The sequence below is a fragment of the Manihot esculenta genome, chromosome 12 (assembly GCF_001659605.2).
Source record: "Manihot esculenta cultivar AM560-2 chromosome 12, M.esculenta_v8, whole genome shotgun sequence".
NCBI classification, from domain to species: Eukaryota; Viridiplantae; Streptophyta; class Magnoliopsida; order Malpighiales; family Euphorbiaceae; genus Manihot; species Manihot esculenta.
Genome location: NC_035172.2, coordinates 36,478,195 through 36,493,239, shown reverse-complemented (window position 1 = coordinate 36,493,239; position 15,045 = coordinate 36,478,195). Strand labels below are relative to the sequence as shown.

At 33.1% G+C, this 15,045-nt stretch overlaps 3 protein-coding genes across 3 annotated transcripts; 2 read left to right on the top strand and 1 right to left on the bottom strand.

Moving 5' to 3' along the window:
* The first annotated feature begins 1,078 nt into the window (after positions 1-1,078).
* LOC110627976 (NAC domain-containing protein 104) lies at positions 1,079-2,353 on the top strand. Its single transcript, XM_021774400.2, has 3 exons — positions 1,079-1,636; positions 1,731-1,993; positions 2,078-2,353. Exons 1-3 carry the CDS (start codon positions 1,480-1,482, stop codon positions 2,258-2,260), a joined length of 603 nt encoding a protein of 200 aa, XP_021630092.1. The 5' UTR covers positions 1,079-1,479; the 3' UTR covers positions 2,261-2,353.
* A 2,757-nt stretch (positions 2,354-5,110) lies between these two features.
* On the top strand, positions 5,111-9,406 carry LOC110628193 (2-oxoisovalerate dehydrogenase subunit alpha 2, mitochondrial). Its single transcript, XM_021774727.2, has 9 exons — positions 5,111-5,483; positions 6,491-6,628; positions 6,748-6,930; positions 7,405-7,562; positions 7,647-7,746; positions 8,030-8,141; positions 8,228-8,367; positions 8,501-8,686; positions 9,143-9,406. Exons 1-9 carry the CDS (start codon positions 5,244-5,246, stop codon positions 9,308-9,310), a joined length of 1,425 nt encoding a protein of 474 aa, XP_021630419.1. The 5' UTR covers positions 5,111-5,243; the 3' UTR covers positions 9,311-9,406.
* On the bottom strand, positions 9,407-14,573 carry LOC110628194 (SAL1 phosphatase). Its single transcript, XM_021774728.2, has 8 exons — positions 14,218-14,573; positions 12,731-12,806; positions 12,555-12,628; positions 12,248-12,453; positions 10,411-10,621; positions 10,233-10,331; positions 9,973-10,126; positions 9,407-9,860 (listed from the first exon to the last, which is right to left on the bottom strand). The coding sequence occupies exons 1-8, from the start codon at positions 14,431-14,433 to the stop codon at positions 9,694-9,696; spliced, it is 1,203 nt and encodes a 400-aa protein (XP_021630420.1). The 5' UTR covers positions 14,434-14,573; the 3' UTR covers positions 9,407-9,693.
* Positions 14,574-15,045: the final 472 nt, after the last annotated feature.

The following is a 15,045-nucleotide window of genomic DNA, read 5'->3' as shown; positions in this document are numbered from 1 at the left end:
CAGATAAAAACCCATAGGCATAGTTGCGAATTGGCAATTTCCAAATCATTCTTCTAAAGAAAGGGGTAAGATATAAAAAGAGAATGAATTATGATCATCGCCGGGTAAGTCCTAGTCTGCATGTATGGGTAGGTCGAACCAATAGCGAGCACGGGTCTAACAGAAGATGATTCAGCTCGACGATATGATATGAGAGAGAATAATCGGCTCAATCACTTCGCAGTTTTATCAGCATGCGCGCCAAAAAAAATTAAGTTGTCGTTTGGTATAAAGAGATATTTTAACACGTCTGTACGTACGGATGTGAATGATATGGATAAATGACATTATAATATATGAGTGATATGAATAAATGACATTATAACATAAAAATAATTAGACGTGGTTAACATAAAAAAAGAAAAAAGAATAAAAGAGAAGTAACATATTTTTTCTAATCAAACATATAAATTGACTGTAAATTTTATTTTTTAATCTTAAAATATTAAATTAATACGTAAATTTATTTATATTTATAACATAAAAAGAAGGAGGAATGTGTGTCGCATAATATTCAAATTTCACATCCATCTCTATGAGTGGCAATTACAACACCGCAACTCCACTACATATGTGTGGATTCTATTTCTTTATATTCCCATTTTTTATTTTATTATTTTTTTAATATTAATTTTTTTTAAATATTAATTTAATAAAGAAAGATATTAATATAAATATATGTATATATATATATATATAAAAAAGGAGGCTCCTGGCTGAGAGAGAGAGAGGGAGAGAAAGCTCCAACACAACACTCCCATAATGGTGAAGCTAAAACACATGTCAACTCAAAAGGTCCTATCTATTAATTAAGTGTAAATTCAAAAAGAGACCCACCAACTTGCAATTAACCTTTAGTAAATCTTGCAATCATCGTCTTCCACACTAAATCATGCCATGCTGTGACTTCATCTCATTCGCTTCCATAATATATCTCTATATATTATATTTTAATTAATTAATAATTAGTATAATTGACTTAATTACTTTAAAGAAAAAAAAAAATTAAAGCTCAAGTATAGAAGTTTGCAGTTGGCTTTCTTAGGTGAGAAGGAGCAAGGTAAGTATACATGTCACCTTTGTGTTTTTTTCATGTTTGCTTTAGACGCCTTTAGATGTAGGAGACTACTTAAGAATTAAAGATGAATAAGAAATTTCTTGTAGCAGCAGCCAACCCACACTCCAGTTCAGTTGCTTAAAATACTGACAAACTAGTGATTATCAATCATTCACTAGCCACCTTTCTTCAAATAAAAATAATATGATTTATTTTTTTTTTTTTAGAAATATATAGTAATTATTTTTATGATTTAAATTCTACATAATTAATTAATAGTTATCATCACAATATCCATTTACCGCCGCCTTTATATATCAACCCAACAACTCCAATATCCATTATCTATTACCAAATGTTTGCATGAAGTTGCAGCTTCATCAATGGGAGATTACAGCTCTCTTAAGCTTCCTCCTGGATTTCGTTTCTGCCCAACTGATCAAGAACTCATCCTCCACTTCCTCTACCGCAAAGCTTCCCTCTTGCCTTCCCATGATATCATTCCTGATCTCCATCCTCTTGATCCATGGAACCTCCATGGTTTGTATATATCTCTCTCTCTTTGCATGTCTCTAACTGGGATTCGAATTGCTCTTGAGTATATAATTTAAAATGGCTTAATATGTGATGATAGGTAAGGCTCTCTCCAGTGGAAACCACTGGTATTTCTTTACGCAGATGATGGAATTTGAAAGCCAGCAGCAGGTGACAGAGAATGGAGTGTGGAAGAAACTAGATGTTCAGAAACCAATCTTTAGTGATTCTGGTAATAAGATTGGAATAAAAAATTATCTTGTCTACTACATCGGCCAACCTCCTACTGCCATTGAAACCAATTGGATCATGCACCAATATCATCTCTGCAACTCATCATCTCCTAAAAGAATCCGAAAATCTGTAAGCACTACACAGTTTGGTTACATATAACCATCATGTACAATTACCTTTTGCTCATTTTTCTGATTTTAATTACATATGTAGGATTACCATAAATGGGTTCTATGTCGAGTTTATCAAAGTGTGGAGAATTCTGGTAAAAGTTTGAATTGCAGAGATGATGATGAAGATGAAGATGATGATGATGATGGGACTGAGCTTTCTTGCCTAGATGAAATGTTTTTGTCATTGGAAGATGATTTGGATGATATAAGTTTGCCAAATTAATTAGGTTTTGCATTTTGTTTGATTAGGTTGTAATTAGCTTTGCCTTTTGTGTGTAAACATGTTTATCTCAATACTAATTATTATTCAATATCATCTACTTCTTTCTAATTAAGGGCTTATTATCAGTCTTGTTAATTTATATATTTCTGGAAAAATTTTGTATTATTAGTAGATAATTATATTCTAATAATTAATTAGTTTAATTCATAAATTAATTAATTAGGGTTTGATTTTTAAGGGTTTCTACTACAAGAAGATGTTTGGGAGATCATTTTGTATGTAAAATCAAAACTATGCTATGCTATTATAGAGTCACTATAAGAGAGTAACATTATCTTAAAATACAATATATTAAAAAATGTAACATTAAAATATATTAAAAAATACAATATATTGGGTATATTATATTATCTCAGGGTTAATATTTTTCATTTAATTTATTAATAATAAAAATTTATAAAAAGAACTATTGGTAAGATCAGCGGTATTCGTTTCAAATCGAAAAAACTGATCGAATCGAATTAATTTAAAAAATTCAGTTCTATTTTTTATTTATTTTGGTTTGGTTCGGTTTTTAATTTTAAAAATTTCAGTTATTTCAGTTCGGTTTAGTTTTGATCAGAAGAAAATTGAACTAAACTGATTAGTAATAATAATATATTATTTTCAATAATATAGTGATTAAATTATATTAAAGTTAAAATATTTCAATTAAAATTTAAAATATTAAAAATAAATTATAAAAAATAAAAAATTTATTAAAAATAAAAACAGATCAAACCGAATTGAATCGAACAGAATCAGATCGGTTCAGTTCGATTTGATTTTTGATTAAAATCAATTCAATTCGATTTTTAAAAATATTCAAATTTCAGTTTTTAATTTATTCAATTTGATTTAATTTTAAATCAAACCGATCGAATGCTTACCCTCACTATCTATCGGCCCACATTTCGTTTTTCAATATATAATTTCTCTTTGAAATATGGAAAACTTAGTCAACATATTTGAGAACTTAGTCAATATATTAATAAAAAGAGCAAATAATGATCAATTAATATATAAAAGTTGATTAAATAAATAATTTGTTAGGAAATTCAATTGGGAATTAATTAAGAAAAAGAAAATTTTAATTGGAGGAGTTGATAATTCCCATCTGAAAAGAAAAGAAAAGAAAAGAAAAGAGAGAGGGTGAGGGGGTGGTGTCATGATCTCTTAAAGAGAGCAAAAGGAGTGGAGCCCTAGAATTCCACTATAATTACAATTAATAAACTTGAATTTGCATGGCTTTTTCTTCCTTTGCTTTTCGTAGTCCTTTTGTTTGAGGACAAATGTACATGGTCTTCTCTAATTTGCTTGCATTTTACTTATATTCTCTTGCCACCTATGTATCTTTTGCATTTATTAGTGGGTGCTACAAGCCACCAATATAATTAATAAAATATAATAAGAGATAATATTTTTTATTCTCCCCATCAAAATAAATAAATATTATGTTATATACATTTAAAAATAAAATAAAATAAAATATATAAATTTATTGAACGGCACGTAGACCAGCTTATAAAAATAAAATAAAATATATAAATTTATTTAACGACAAGTAGACTAGCTTATATAATATATATAGCTATCAACGTTAAAGGTTTATCCTACCAAATTTAATCTGGTGGTAAGTAAGTGTATCTGAATAAATTTAAGAGACTTCAGATTTTATTCACTCAATTTTCAATTCTCATAAAAAAAACATTAAAGATTTATTAAAATTAATTAATTATTTACTTATTTTAGACCTCAATCTAAACATGCTTTTCAATTCCTTTAAACATGTTGTGCCTTTTTCTTTAAATTATTAATTTTGGGTTTTTTTTAAGCAAAAGCCAATTACAAAAAACAAAAAAAAAAAAAAAGGAGATGATGAGATTAAAGAGATAAGTATAGAGATGTGATGATGGTTAGGTAGCCATGCAATTGCATATATTTGGTAATCTTAGTTTGTGATAATTATGTCTAAAAACAGAATCATTTTATTTTATTTTATTTTTTATTATATATATCCACAAATTAATGTATTGGTTTTTTTTACTTTATTATAATTATTTCATAAAGAATATATCCTTTTTTGGGTCCTAATAATTTATATCCCATTATTCTAAAACTATCCATTTCAATTCAAATTATAGAGTAGATTTTCTTATCTACTAATTATTTTTTTAAAGAAAAAATGTGTAATTATAATTTATAGATTATGCCATTGACATTTTCTCTAAGCTTTAATTAAATAGTTTATTATAATGACTGTTGCTTAATTGAAAATAAAAATAACTTACTTTGTTATGAAAAATTATATATTTATTTTTATAAAATAATTATTATTCTTTTCAAAAAAAAAAGAAAAGAAAAGAAATTGAAGGATGAACTAGAAACAAGTGTGTGCAAGTTGATGAATATAATTTATCAATAATTGTTGGGCTAGGGTTTAAAGGGATTGGGAATCATGGGTTTGAACCTTCATATATTGGACTTTTAAGAATTGAACTGGCCAGCCCAAATTGATGACAAATTAGGGTTGGTGTTGGATATCCACCAAAATTCACCAATGATTAACGATAGAATAATTATTTTAATTGATAAAATATATTAAAAATATAATTAAAAATGAATGGACTTATTATTTTATTAACGAAATTAAATTAATTTTGAAGACATTAATATAGTTACCCATATGATTGCCAAAATAAATAAAATAATGGTCGGGTCGGGTCGGGTCGGGTTCTTGGGCTACGGAGTTTCTTACGTGTACTCTGTCCATGTCCATGTCCATGTCAGATCATCCCAAGCTTCTGGCTACACCACCTTAGGAATCTGTGCTCAACAAATTTGCTTAGCAAAGCAGAACTGATCTCTCTCTCGCTTTTTTCTCTTTTATCTTCTCTTAGAAATCAGAACTAAGAGCAAAAACCTCTGTTTCCGTCTTGGTTTCATGGCTATGCATATGAGAAACATTGTTAAAACAAGGATGGGTCTTTTGAGCGTTATAAACCATAGCGCTTCATTTTCTTCTCCTACCCATATTGGTAAATTTTTAGCTACGAATCCATCTGTTCAAGATTTCAAGAACCCAGATGCAAATAATAACAACAAAGCGACCTGCCGTTTTGAGTCCACCAAAGCCGATAATGGAAGGTTGGATTCGCAGCACAGCAGCACTGATAGCAATAAGGTACAACTGGGCTTCTGAAAGTGGGATTTTTTAAAAAAATTTTAATTTAGGATGATTATGGCGTATATAAGGGAATGAATTGAAGTGAGTGAGCTTCTTATGTCATGGGTCTAAGGGGCAAAAATAAAATCAATTGATTTGCTTTACTCGATATTTTTTTTAATCTTGAGAAGTGCGCTTTCTTTTGGGGAATTTAAACTCTTCCTTTATCAGTAATTTGTGTTGTTGATAATGTGATACATGAAGAATACTTTTAGAATGAAAATTTTCCTTCAAGATGGCAAAATAGCGTCAATAGCTTAGCAGGAAGTGTATCATGACAATGTGGAAGGTCGGAGTAAATGAAACTACTTTTTATGTAGAGAGGATAGAACAGTCAGTGTTGGAGATATATTGTGATTTTTCCTTCCTTTTTTTTTTTTGTTTAATACTTGATGAGTTTCTTAAATGTCTCAACTTCATCATTACAATATTTGGTAATTATTAGTAACACGTTATTGACAAAATAGTTTCTCCTTTACACCACAAGATTGTTTCATTGGAATGATGACCATTGTATGCTACTATAGCGTATGATCATATATAGCGCATAGGCTCATACATGGGTCACCTTCCTGTCCATGCGATGAGATTTCAACCCATGACCAGAAAGGACAAAATGATTTACATGTAATGGCCACCAGAATTTGTAAATGCTCCTTAATATATCTTAATTATGCTTCTTAAGGATATGTAATGGTTGCTCTGCAGGAGGGGACCATAATGTGGCATTTTTGTGTTATATGATGGGTAAATTACATGTTCATGAATGTCTACAAGTTATTCTATAGGGATCACTGTAGGCAAGACACTGCACAGATTTACAGGAGAATATTGTTTCTTAAAATTTGCTTCGTAATGGACCCTAATGTTTGTGCAGCGCATAACATTATGCAACTGTGTGTATCTGTTTGTCAGCATAATTGTTATTTTAGTTTTGTACCCATCTAAGCTCGCCTTCTGGGCAGGTTTTGGATTTCCCTGGAGGAAAGGTTGCATTCACTCCTGAAATGAAGTTTTTATCTGAATCTCCCAAGGAACGGATTCCCTGCTATCGTGTCCTTGATGACAATGGTCAGCTACTCGAGCACAGCAACTTTGTAGGGGTATGTTTACCCGTTATCCTACATTTCCCCTCCCTCTTTTGTGGATAATTGTTGGTCAGTCTTCCCCCATTCTGAATGAGTCCATCTGAAAAGATTCTTACAAGCTTTCATTTAAATAGGTCACCAGTGAAAATGCTAGAAAAATTTACAATGATATGGTGAAACTTCAAATTATGGACACTATCTTCTATGAAGCACAGAGGCAAGGGAGAATTTCATTCTATGTGGCTGCAATTGGAGAAGAGGCCATCAATATTGCATCAGCAGCAGCTCTCACAATTGATGATCTTGTTGTCCCTCAGGTTACAAACACATGCATAGAGACATGATTTTTCCTTTAAGCGCCTCTCTCTTGCACTCTCACACACACCCCACACCTACATTTGTTAATTATAGGTTCTTTTATATATGTATTTCTTTATGATCCTAAACAAAAATAGATTTACTTTATGCTTTTGAATGCATCAGCATGCTTAAAATGATGGAAAACATGATTACATAGACTGCATTGGCAGCAGCATTCACAAGTGATCTTGTTCATCAGTCGGCAAGAACACTCCTATATATGCATACCTTCAAGAATTGGCCTCTGAAACACATAAACTGCACGTATAGAAGGTTTAACTATATCTTTAGTCCCTGATAATGAACTATTGCAGACTCTGAAACTATTTCATACACGCATCTGGATGTTTAGCCTTTTGCACTAGAAACATTTTGATTAGCAAGCATAAAAGCATTTAACAAAAAAATGATTTCTTTAATATTGCATGCAGTATAGAGAGCCAGGAGTTCTTTTATGGCGTGGCTTCACTCTTCAAGAATTCGCAGACCAATGTTTTAGTAACAGAGGTGATAGTTGCAAAGGCAGGCAGATGCCTGCCCATTATGGGTCAAAAAAGCACAATTACTTTACTGTAGCATCGACAATTGCGTAAGATATGAAACTTTGGTAGTTGTTATTGCAAATTTATCTGAGTTTCTCATCATGGTGATGTATTTTGATATTGCTTCCCAGTTCACAACTTCCCCATGCAGTTGGTGCTGCATATTCTTTGAAGATGGATGGCAAAGATGCTTGTGTAGTCACTTATTTTGGTGATGGTGGCTCAAGTGAGGTATGTGTATTGTTGTTATTTCCCTTGGAAAAAGAAACCATTCCATCATTTATTATCTTCGAAACCTTTTTTTTCAATGTAGGGCATTTGTTGATCTGCCAAAATAGCCAAAAAGAATAAATAAAATGAAATAATTCTTTTATTGTTAGCACTCTTGCTTCTGAGGAACTATATTTAAGAAACAGTAAGATGATTTTAGTTTCACTTGCAATCATGTGAACCATATCTTCTCAATGAATCTCACCTTTGGTTGTTTATTTTCTAATTGATCAAATATTGCTAGGGAGATTTCCATGCTGCTTTAAATTTTGCGGCAGTCATGGAGGCACCAGTTATATTTATTTGTCGAAACAATGGATGGGCAATCAGTACCCCGATTTCAGACCAGTTTCGAAGTATTCTTCCCCCTTGTGTAATTTCAGATTTTGAGAATACCATCATGTAAAGTACAAATTTTATCTGGCATTCTATTCATCGGCAGGTGATGGTGTTGTCGTGAGAGGGCAGGCTTATGGAGTACGAAGCATTCGTGTAGATGGTAATGATGCTCTTGCAATGTATAGTGCAGTTAATGCTGCTCGTCAAATGGCAATCAGTGAACACAGACCAATCTTAGTTGAGGTGACATATAAAAGAGGACAACAAAAGAATATTCCTCTCCCACTTTTGTTTTTGGTGCCTTTTCTTTGCAGTTAGTTTGAAACTTGGTGGCTTGGTATGTTGACATTTGCTTTTCAATATTTTGGATGAGCAGGCTCTAACATATCGAGTTGGACACCACTCCACATCAGATGATTCCACAAGGTATCGTTCAGTCGATGAGATTGAACGATGGAGATCGGTTCATGATCCTATTGCTAGATTCCGAAAATGGATAGAAAACAACGGTTGGTGGAGCAGTGAAGCTGAGTCGGAGCTTCGAAGCAATGTGAGGAAACAGGTAATACTGGTTCATCAAAAGCATCATACCATAGAAACACTTGCATTCAAGTTGCATTATTTCCAATTAGTAACCCAGTCTCACACTACCGTTGAAACATTATCTCTTACCCAATGTGAAAGTAATAACAACAATGATAGAGTGCCTCATTCATCCCTCTACTATGGATGTCTTTCATGAAAAGGATTCTTGAATTACCATTTGGTAGTGTAAAATGCTTGATTCTGACAATGCTCTCTTCTTTCAATATGCTATTTTATGTTGCATTTAGATATAATTTATGCAGAATCAAAAGTGATGCATGCGATTTTTGTTTCCGGGATTTGAGACAAGGCGTTGCATGTCTTTTTGCTTCAAGTTGTGCTGCACCTTCAAATTCCTACGCTAATGTGCAGCTTGATAGCTAAAGTTTGTAGTTCACAATTAAAGATTCTTACTTGCTACAATTTGAAACAGATACTGAATGCGATACAAGTAGCAGAGAGGGTTGAAAAACCTCCGGTCGGCGATCTTTTTGCAGATGTGTATGATACTGCCGCATCCAACCTCATTGAGCAAGAAAAGTGGCTTAGAGAGGCCATCAAGAGACACCCTCAAGATTACCCATCAGTTTTTCCTCTGTAATCTTGTAATAGGACAAATGCATAAAGGGAATATTTCTCTTTTGAGAATTTGAATCTATTGTTCTGATAATAATTTAAAGTGGGAAGTTATTCAGAATGATGGGTGTTCTCTCTAAAAATTCATTTCTAGCACTAGAGAATTCTTTTTAATTGAATATCGACAGTATCACAATTAATGGAAGAGCAAAGGAAAAGGCAATAAAACAGCAGTTTTTACAAACTGAAAAAGCCTCCCCCCTGAAGAGTTTGAGACCCTGTATTCTGTAAGCGGACTGGCTTTATTATTACAAGAAATTTGCTTGTATAGCAACCAAATGGCAAACCAGAGTGGGTATTTAAGAGACTTAAGGAAAAGAAACAGTGAAATAACTAATCCAGATGTAATCACAAGGATGAAGCTTTCTTCTCCTCCAGAGATTCTCTAACTGCCTTCAAAAGAGATGGCATCAACTTCTGATTGGTAACGATTATGCCAGTGTCAAGATCCAGATATCTTCCCTTAGAGAAATCTAAAGGGTTTCCAGCAGCATCTGTGACCACTCCCCCAGCCTCTGTGAAAGTTGATTGACGATGTATGTTAAAAACTAGATAAAGGCAGATTTTCAATAATTCAAAAGTCTAAAGAAGTTCTCAAGTGTTTGTAAGAATGGAGTTAACATAAACCTGTCACAACTATACATCCAGCAGCATGATCCCATATTTTTTCACGGTAACCTTTATGAGGGAAGCGCAGATATATTGCCCCATCTCCTCTAGATAGAGCACCATACTTAGCCTGGCTATCAATTCTAACTGGTGGTGCTTTGACACCAAGTTTCTGTCCACAGATTGACGTTTTAAAGGATAAACAAACCAGAAAAGGCATATTATGGGTGGGGAGGAGTGGGGATATGGATGTAGGGAGAAAGGGAAAGTAAACATACTTTTGCAATTAAGCTGGATAAATCATGTAAGGAGTGTGCTGCTTCATATGATTCAAAGAATGATGCTTCTTCAGGATTGTCAATTGCAGTGACTTGCACCTGTGCAGTAATAATAAAATATCTGACGTGTGCCAAGAAATGAAACTGTTATTCAGAAATAATCTGAACCTGTACTTACCTTACTTGCTGATGAACTATTCAGTAGTTGTATGTAAGTCCCAGCACCAATATTAGCAAAGAAAAGGCAACCAACTTCACCTTGTGAAGGATGTTGACTTGTGCTACTGATAGAAGCTAAAGGAAGATTTGGACAAGCCAATGCACCCAACACTACTTTCCCTTCATCTAGAAGTGCTAATGCAATTGCATATTGATCTCCTCTTAGAAACCTATTGTAAATCTAATTAGACTAGTGAATTTCATCAGTGGGCTAAAACACAAGCACATAGAAGAAAATAATAATAATAATAATAATAATAATAATACACTTGCATGAACAACTTTAGGGCTGGTTTGGGGCAACACCATGCAAACTGCCATTTCTACTCCCAAGTCTGAGAAAGAACAAATCAATCAATTACCATAATTCTTAAAACTGAATGTCAAATCATTTTCACAATTCTCCTTGCTCTACTCTATTAGTTTTTGAGTGTTGAGAAAATGGACCGGACTTAACTCATCCAAAGGCTAGCTCAATAAAGGAAGACTACCCAAGTCATTACTTATAGCAGTAAATCCTTGTCCCAAACCGATATGGGATAACACACCATAAACATCTGGAGCATAAAGTTCGCAGGCATAAACATCTGCAGGTGCTTAACATTGAAGTAGAGATAGGTTTTAGTACCATGTTGAGAAAATGAATAGAGGCTAATTTCTATCCCAAAAGCTGCTTAAAGAAGGAGGATTGCCCAAATCCTTATATCTCAAATACATTTTAGCCGGATTCATGAGGGAGAATTCTCAAAAACACCACCTTTGTGGCTCTTGGAACTTAAAGGGGGTCCCACACCATCTATGTTGATGATCCTTGTCCACATAAATGTCCACTTTACATCAATACTTGTCACAAGCATTAATAGGAAGTTTACACCTCCAAGTCATCAAAGTAATTCCCTAGGATTGCTATGACTTGCATGATGTAGACCACCAAAAAATTATGAAGGTGAACCACAATGAGAAGCATACTAGCTTATTAGCATGCAAAGTATATAATTTGAAAAAACACAAGGTTCAAGATTTTTCAGAAAAAAGTACAAAAATGTAATATGTGGTTACATAAAATACTCAGGCATCCAATTGTCAACAGTAAAAAGGGCAAGATACTGAAGTTTCATTAAAAGAAAAAGAAAACTGCAGGAAGAAAAGTGTAAAAGCACAGAACCACACGGTAGCTTTTTATACTACTTTTCCTTTTTCTTCTATTTTCATCTCATTGGACAGAAAGTTACAGTCAAATTACCCTTGTATCAAAAACATTGAATTAATCATGCATTTGGCTTGGTTTCTGTTCTAAATGATGAAATCAAGTTCTAAATGATGAAATCAAGTTCTAAATGATGAAATCAAAAACAATTTCATTTCCCAAAGTTGTCTTCAAATTAAAAAATGTAATATAAACCAATAGGCCATTGATGATAGCTAGAAAATTAATAATTGCTACAGATGATACTAAAAGGGCTAAAACCAAAATATTCAATAACATGACAATGAAGCGCCAAAAAGACGTTATAACTAACTTGGTGAACCTTCTCAGATGTACAAAGGTACATACCAGCCATTTTAAAATGCATTCGCATTATTGCACAAGAAGCATAACGTGCCAAAAATTGTAACTGAAATGTGAAATCTAGAAGAAAAATATTTTCTTCTGATTCAACTAACTGAGGAATAGTTTGGTGTATAACTTAATGCCATCATGACACCAAAAATAGTAACCAATCAAATTTGTAAATGCAAACACCATATGTTTTTAGGGCACAACTACTCATGCAAATTCCAAGTTTTAAGCTCACCCTTTAGTACCATCTATTGGGTCCAGGACCCAATGCCTGCCACGAGAACCACCATCAGATTTGCCAGAGTCGATGGCCCTGAGCACATCTTCTGTGGACAAAGTAGAGGTAGCATATGATTCATCGCTAGCTAGAGTATCATTGACAAGTTTAGTAATGCGCTCTAGTGTTTGCTGGCCTTCATCCTTGCGAAGATCCCCTGAATCCTAGAGATATTTCAGAAGAAATTTGCACGTGATTTTAAGAGGGGGAAAAGAAAAAATGCTGTTAAATATCTGGTAAAGAATCTAAAATATTATATGCTCACCTCCTCAGCCACCAATGAAAATGGTTCTGAAGGAAGCTCCTTCTGAAGAACAAAACTAACTAGTGCTTGCGAGCCTGGAGCCACAGAGAAGTGTTAAAAAGGAATGGTGATTAGCTGCAGTTGCTATGTCATTAAACCTAATATCTACATGAAACCTAGAATGGTTGACAGCTCACCGTAATCAGCCACTGTGACTGGACTTTTATCAGATTTTGATTGGACATCTGATTGCAAAAGAGCTTTTTGTACCTTCTGTATAAAATGTAAAAAATACATGGAGTCAGCTTGATATGATTAAATACAATTCCTGATAGAAGAAAATTAACCAATTAAATGAATAAAAGGAAGCTCAAGTATAGATTCAAGTCTAGAAACATGGAAGTGTCTGATTACACAGGGTGGAACCTTGAGCATACTCATTATTTACCAAGCTATATTAGAATTTAGAAAATCATGCGTAATATACTCTTCATATTGTGGAAAGATGAGGTAAATTTTGAGGCTGCAAAAGTAAACTGCAAAGCTAGTTGCAAGATGTAAAAAACCTCTAGTCACTGGTTTAGTACTTCCATCAGCAATTGGCATTTACTTTTTCATCTTAGAATGCACATGCACATGCTTGCTCACACTCACAGGGACAGAAGGGATAATAAACAACAAAACTCAAACTCAGCCTTAGTTCTATATTCTAACTAAGTGAAATCAGCTATCAATACACCAGTCTGCAGTACCTTACACTATTTACCTCCCAATAGATGAGATAAAAGTACAAGAGACTAAATAAATAATTATGGTCACTACATCTGCAAATTCCTAAATATCGTCTCAATTTCTGCAACGGTTTGCATAATTTTTTTTAATACATAATATTGAAATTGTTTTAAAAGTTATTCAATTTGTAAACCTCAATTACATAAATAGTTAGCTCAACTCCCAACATGCAAGATAGCTACAAATGTTGCTGTATCTTAACAAACAAGCTACATAACTAACCTATTATTTCTAAACTAAATCAGTTTTATTGATATTTTTTTTCTCTGTTTCACCTTGCTTAGCAAGCCGAGTATTCTTTCAGCTTAGTTGGTATTTGCAATTCAGTAGGATTTTTCAATAGGATTCCTATAACACACCTACACGTTAACCATCCTACTTTAATTCTATAATCGGCATCCCTTCACTTCAGCTATCCTTTTGTATGATTCAGCCTAGGTATCTAAACACGTGCTTCGTAGAACCTCTGAATCATCCAAACTTGCGCACTTTGCTGCTCTCGACTACATAGCTAAAATTGCAGTGCAACACCTAAATCTTGATGGGCAAACCTCGTCCTAGTTTAAATGCTTGTAATGATGTTCTAATGACTATATGTTGCCACATTGCTTGAAAAGCCCTACAAATGACACTCTAAATTTCTAATGACTAATTTATCCCTACCGCTAACCCACTCTGAATTTAGTATAGCTCCATACAAGTCAGATTCCATCAAAGATACTAATCAGCCACCCAGAAACCAAAACAGCAAGAGTTAGCAAACCCCAGAAGCTAATACTAACATATGTAATCCAAATTCCATCAGACAGCAAAAACAGCAAAAACCAAATCAACCCAATTGCAATAAAATCAAACACTATGAGTGTGTGTATTTAGAGAGAGATAACGATGCCTGGCAGAGGCGGGCAGAGAGAGATGCAGCCTTCTTAGCAGCAGCAAGCTCCTTGTCATAAGACATTGAAGAAAAAACAGGTCTTAATGCGACTTGCGAAGACGATGAGGAGGAGGTTTTGGGATTAGAGAAGAAGAGAGGAATAAGAAAAGGGTTCTTGGTGAATGCGATTTTGGGTTTAGCTATACTCAGGCTTAACCCATTAATAGAAATCATCTCTGTATTGCTGTCTTGCAAATTCGTGGTCGCTTTATTTTAGCTCCAATTCGATTGACAGAGCCAGGGGAGATTGTTAACGAAATGCAAGTAAGATGGGTTTGGGCTTTGGCTTCGGCTTTCTCATTTCCATTTTTCTAAATAAATCAATATTTTAAGAACAAAGGTTTGAATGAAAAGTGTCTCATCTTTGAATAAAACATTTTCTTATAAAGACCTTTGAATCAAAGTTCTTAAGGCTAAAATACCATTCAATAAATACTTCCAAAAAGGAAAAAGTAATAATTTAATTATTGTAAACCTTTTATAATTATAATGTATTTAATTAATTTACAAATATTTTTCAATATATTTATGTAATAACTTTTTTTAAATAGAAATTTAAAGAAGAAAAAAAATATTTGTAAAAATTGAAGAATTTTTTTTTAAGAAAAAAAAATATTTCTAGATAAATAACTTGTTCTTTATTTTAATTAATTATAATGCTAAATCACAAAGTTCTTGAATATGCAATAAAACGAATAGTTTACTTTAGCATATAGAAAAACTTCATGCATGCAAAATTTTGCGATATTTAAATATACCACCTTTGGGAAAAGAAAAGAAAAGATT